The 6,262-nt window shown below is 40.0% G+C and overlaps 1 protein-coding gene across 1 annotated transcript in view; it reads right to left on the bottom strand.

Annotated features, from left to right (window-relative positions):
- Nucleotides 1-3,479: 3,479 nt before the first annotated feature.
- Cdc37l1 (cell division cycle 37 like 1) overlaps nucleotides 3,480-6,262 on the bottom strand; it is a 28,867-nt gene continuing 26,084 nt past the window's right edge. The window contains exon 7 of the mRNA XM_032891775.1: nucleotides 3,480-5,053. Within this exon, the coding sequence (XP_032747666.1) occupies nucleotides 4,955-5,053 (99 nt within the window). The 3' untranslated portion in view covers nucleotides 3,480-4,954. The remainder of the gene's footprint in view (nucleotides 5,054-6,262) is intronic.

Here is a 6,262-nt window from a genome sequence, read left to right as displayed (position 1 = left end):
AACTTGTCTTCTGCTGCTGGATAGACAGGCTGGTGTCAGACAGACACTGATTAAGAATATCGTTGCAGGGGCTGGAGAGGTGGCTCAGCAGGAAAGAGCATTGGCTTTTCTACCAGAGGACCTGGGTTTGGTTCCCAGCGTCCACACGGCAGCTGCTAACCATCTGTAGCTCTAGTTCCGGGGAATCCAATGTGTCTGCCTCCATGGGCACCATGCACAGTCACAGAGGCTGACAAGACACCCGTACACACAAAATTTACAAAACAAAACATTCTGAATACATTGTTAAGAAGCAGAATGCAGATAGAGCGCTTGCCTAGCAAGCACAAGGCCCTGGGTTCGGGTCCCCAGCTCCGGAAAAAAAAAAAAAAAACAAAAAAAAAAAAAAAAAAAAAAAAAAAAAAAAAAAAAAAAAAAAAAAAGCAGAATGCAGTGACGGCCAGCGAGAGAGTTTTATTTTTGTGTCCCATGGAATATGCATGGAGCTGAAGGCCCTGGGCAGGAACACTGTTGTCTTCTCACTCACAAATCCTCCATTCAGAACTACAGCTTGGATTCAATTTTATTTTATTTTAAACAATCAAAATAGTCTAGCTGGGCTTTAAAAGCATTAATAAAAGCCAGTAAGGTTTTTGAATCTCTAGCATTCACCTGCAATGTTTTTGAAAAGATTTTATTATTTATGTGCACATGTATGGGTACCTGCAGAGGCTATAGGACAGCCATGGGTCTCCTGGAATTGGAGTTAAGAGAGAGTGTAAACCATCAGCTGTGGGGGTGCTGGACGTCAAACTCTGGCCCTCTGACAAAGCAGCCAAGTGCTCTTAACCAATGAGCCATCTCTCTGGCCCCCACTGTTTCAATATTTTAAAAAATTTACTTATTTTATGTATGAGTGCTCTATATGCATGTGCATCTGCACACCAGAAGGGACATCGGATGCCATTACAGATGGTTGTGAGCCACCATGTGGTTGCTGGGAACTGAACTCATGACCTCTGGAAGAGCAGCCAGAGTTTTTAAACCACTGAGCCATCTCTCCAGCCCATAGCCCATACATTTTACAGCTCCCTAATGACCATGGGTTTTTCTGTATACAACACCAAGTAGTGTCATGCCAGGTATAGACTGGCCAGCTTTATTCTTTCCCACAGGAGTTCACATATCTGGAGAGTAACATGAGAAACCAAGTAAAAGAGGCAGGGACTCCAAAATAATCTACCCTTAGAAATGTTTAGTTTTTAAGGCCTATGAGAATATTTTCATTTTTGTTAATTATAGGCAATCTATAATTAAAATGTATTTCTCTTTGTAATTCCCCATTAACTGACACTATAAACAAACTAATACCGTACAGCTTCTTTTTTTTTTTTTTTGGTTCTTTTTTTCGGAGCTGGGGACCGAACCCAGGGCCTTGCACTTCCTAGGCAAGCGCTCTACCACTGAGCTAGATCCCCAACCCCACCGTACAGCTTCTTGGATAACCTATGAGATAGTATAAATATACTCATTACAGAGGGGAAACAGTGCTGCAGGATTTAAGGGTCTTCTTGCTCAGATGTGAGTGGTATGCTGGAAAAATGGAAATCAAAAACCCAACCCCACTCCAGACAAGTACCACCTTTGCTCCGCCCCAATTTAAGAACTGAAACGTGACTCCCTCTGAGAATAGAAAATTGATTTTACTTATCTCTGAAAATACCCCAGGGTTAAGCTGAGAATACCTTGCTGATATTTCCACTATAAGGAAAGCTGCTTATTAACAGAGATGTGTGCTCTTTGGGGAAGCATGTTAAGTTACTTAAAAATTTTTCAAAATGTAAAAAAGAAAAACCTTAAAATATTCGTATGTGTATGCTCTATGCATGTATGAAGGTTGGATGAAACTTGAGGAAGCTGGTTTCCTCTTTCCATCATTTAGGTCCCAGAGGTTGTCAGGCTTGGCACCACACAGCTTCACCAATGGAGCCATTTCCACAGCCCTCTTGTAAAATAATATGAATGCTAGACTTGAAAAAAGGCCTAATGTTTCTGAAGAGAATTTTAAGGCTATTATAAACTCCTTAAGCAAATATTTTGAAAGAACCATAGACGGTTTAATTAGAAGCGAGTAATAATTCAGAGTAATAATTCTAACCAGTCTTTTCTCCACTACCATTCAATGGAATGACAGTTCATAGGATACATGTAGTTACGGCTAGTTCTTTCTCTGTCTCTAAGTTAGAGTTCATCTAGCCAGAAGGCTGGCTGTGAAACTTGCTATGAAGCTGAGGGAAACTGAACTTCTAACCCTCCTGTCTTCACATCCCCACACTAAGGCCACAGATATGTGTCACCATGCCCAGTTTATGTGGTGCTGAGGATGCAATCAAGGGCTCAATGAATCTTAGGCGAGAGCTCTACCAACTGAACCAAATCTAAATATTTCATTAAAATAAAAACAGTCTTTGGGGGCTGGAGAGATGACTCAGTGGTTAAAAGCACTGACGTCTGGAAGGTCCTGAGTTCAATTCCCAGCAACCACATAGTGGCTCACAACCATCTGTAATGGGTACCCGATGCCCTCTTCTGGTGTGTTTGAAGACAGCTACAGTGTGCTCATATACATTAAATTTAAAAATTAAAAAAAAAAAAAACACCACACCAGTGTTTATTAAATACTTTGATGTCAACTATTTTTCATTAATCAGTTTGAATTTCTCATAGATTAGGGAAATTTTTCTAATCTGAAGTATGAGTTATATGTTTGCTAAGTATTACTATTCTTTATTATTTAAGAAAAGAGAGGAAATTTATTTTTGCTGGAGAAAGCTAGCTCAATACTAAGAGGGCATTTTCAAAATCAAGGAAGTAGAAGGCTCCAGCAGACAGCTGTCTTGTTTTGAGACTGTCTCTATGTAGCTCTGGCTGGCCTTGAACTCAAAGATACAGCTGCCTCAGCCTCCCAAATGCTGGGATTAAAGCCGTGCACTACCACACACAGCCTAATACACTACCTCAACACTAAAGTCCTACCAATGATTAAGTCACCATCCTTAAGTGCAAATTATGACATCCATTAGTGGTCCCTTCAGTAAAAAAAGTTCCAGCCAAGTATTAAAAAAGTTTTCCTTAAATCAATTCTTGTCTTAGGAAACAAAACCAAAATAAAGTTTAAAATTATATACTCCCTTTGCTAACACTTTTTTTTGTTTGGCCATTAAGAGGATTAAGATATGGGAGACAAAATGAAAGCCTCAGCCATTTGGGTGACCTTAGACAAGTCATGGGCAGAGGTGAGGTCTGAGTGGAAAGTGGTCAGTCAAGTGCTACTTCTGTGAAATCAGGAATTTATTTTGTTCTATTCTGTCCATTTGATATCAAGAGGGAAACGGAGATCATGCTCCACACAAGAAAAAGAGAGAAAAAAAATAAAACAAATATCTTCCATGACTAGGTCACTGATTAAAAAGAAACTTACAAGCCAGTGAGCACTGCCATATAAATTAGTCAGACATTTTATTATAGAGTATATATATTTATATCAAAAGCACAAAAAGACTTTTATTCTGGGAACTAGGAAGATTGTGACATTACAGGAGCATGATTCAACAATTCCAGTCCATGTCCACAGTATTAGGTGCCCCATCAGCTGAAAAGGACATCCGGGGCAGAGGTCACAGCTCTGAGCGCCCAAGGCTGCTTTAGCATGATTTCCTTACCAAACTGAGACCTGCATTCCCAAACCCAGGTACCCACTTTCCAGATATTTGCTACAAACTGAAGTGGGCACTGAGCCAAAGATTACACTCGAAAATAACCAAAGCTAGTGCTCCTGTATGCTGGAAGATTAATCCTCAAATAATAAGGATATCATAATTGGCACTGTCATCTAATTCTAAATAAAAGAATCATCAGACATCCTGGAGGATCTGCAATGAATTACACAGGAAGAAGTAAAAATCAGAAGCATCCTCTAGTAACCAAGCTAGAAGCAAGTAGCAGAGAGCGAGACCGTCACCGCCACTGAACGGGAGGGACTGTTATCAAATCCTTAGGCATGGCTGGCAGCTCAGCTCTTCATTTCTCAAGGCTTCACCACAAGAAACACAGGAACTGTGACTTAACAAGGACGTTACTCTTCCTGAATGTTCTTACAGCCCTTACTATTCTTTTAAAACTTACTCCCTGAGAGGTCCCAGACTCTGTCAAGTAAATTAGAGTAACCTTGCATTTTATCTTCTTGGAAAAACAGAAAACCGTACTGTTTTCTACACTCACTATCCTCCTTAATATTTAAACAGTCATCAGGACAAACTCAACTTCGAATAGTTTTAAGATTATTACTTTAGGGATAGATGTAATGTTTTAATATCAAATTTATAGTAGACAAGGAGTTAACTGGTGGTGCCGAAAATACACATGTAGATATCTTAAAGTAGCTTCCGTGCCGCCCAGCCTGCTCCTTGGTAAGTAGTCACCACTCTGATTTATTGCTTTAATGGGATGAATAGCAGATTTGACAGCTGAACTTTGCAGTGGGACACAGCATACTCTTAGCTTCAGTTCTTTCCGAGAAAGAGGACATGTATATGTCCATGTAGAAAAGACCATGTAGCAGATGTCTCCTCAGCCAACCAGTCTTGTAAACATTGCATTGTGCACATTTTCATACTTTGATTCCCAAACTAAGAACAGTTAAAGGCAAATTTAGTAACTGAGGGGTGGGGGAGAGTCCGTCCAGTTCGACTTCCTGCAACACATGGTTACCACTCCTCCCTTCAGAAACAAAACAACAACAACACAACAAAAACCCTAGCAGCACATAAAAAAAGTTGCAAAACATTTCAGTTCTCTTTCCCTCCCATCAAAACCGAACAGAAATAAAGTGCAGCACCCATAAAAGTGTCAAAAAATAGGCAGGCTCTTCCTTTCTCGTAACAAACTAGTCCTTGGGCTCAGCGGTCTCGCTGAGTCACACAGTGTCCATCATCCTGTCGTCGTCTTCTTTATGTACCACTGAGTCTACACTGCACAGAGGGGCAGGGGGACAACACTGAAGAGAATCTGGATTCTGGGGGAGAGAGAAAGAAAGACAGACGGGGAACAACACTTGAAAAGCAGCTTCACACCACACACGCAACTGCGTACATGGCTTCACCTTCTATTCCTCTGCAGCGCGGCAAATTAGGAAAGAAAGTGGGTTTTTGGAGTCCACACAGACTGAAACCTGAAGAACTAAAGATAGGATGTTATTCTTTATCCCAAGAGAGGGGATAAAGACGGAGTGCAATGTGTGAGCAGAAGTGTTACATACCTCCTTTTTAACGCAACAAAACTATCATTTAATTCCTTAACCATACAAGGTTAAATTTCCTCATGAGATTATATTTAATAAATATGCCTTTAGGAGGCTGGAGAGACGACAAAGCATTAAGACCACTGGTTACTCTTGCGGAGGGCCAGGGTTCAGTTCTCGGCATAGACACAGCAGCTCACAAGCATCTGAAATGAGTTCCAAGGGGTCTGACAGCCTCCTCTGGCCTCTGTGGGCCCTGTATGCACAGGATGCACAGACATATGTGCAGCAAAACACTCATACTCATAAAAATCAAAAACTACATTTGTTAAAATAGCTTTTAGCCAGCAATGTTAAGATTACTATCTAACTACAAGAGTTAAGTACTATAAGTGTAAAGTATTGTATAAAGGCAAGATCCACCTGAGTAAAATAAACTGAAGGAAAATCAGATTTTATTTTCTAAAACTAATAGATAACATAAAATGTTGTTAATGCAAAGTTAAATGCACTTTTAAAATTTTCCATGGAAAAGAGTTTAAGATTTTAAACCCAAGACATTACATGGCAATGCCCTCGTTTTGAAGTGATTTTTTTTTTCTAGTCTGTTATTCTGAACATTTTCCAGCAACTTGGATTTTTTTTCTTTCTTTCTTTTTTACTTTTACCACATAATGTCATTTGTTTTTAATAAACAATAGCAAGTAAAGTTATCCGAATGAGCTAGGTTTTTTTCCTTCCCCCGCTGGGACACGCTCTCACTGTGTGGCCTAGGCTGGCCTTTAGTTTGAGCTCCAGCTGCCTGCGTCTCCCCCAAGCATAGGATTACAAAGGTGACTGGAGCTCGATGTCTTAAATGCCTCATCTCATCTGTTTTTTGTTTTAATCCTAATAAAATACAATATTTTCTAAGTCAAGTACAATGGCTCTCTCCCATAATTCTAACAGTCAAGAGGATCCAGCATTCTTGGAGAATCAAGAGTT

The sequence above is a fragment of the Rattus rattus genome, chromosome 2, assembly GCF_011064425.1.
Source record: "Rattus rattus isolate New Zealand chromosome 2, Rrattus_CSIRO_v1, whole genome shotgun sequence".
NCBI lineage: Eukaryota > Metazoa > Chordata > Mammalia > Rodentia > Muridae > Rattus > Rattus rattus.
The sequence above is the reverse complement of the archived record's forward strand: the minus strand, read 5'-3'. Positions and strand labels throughout refer to the sequence as shown.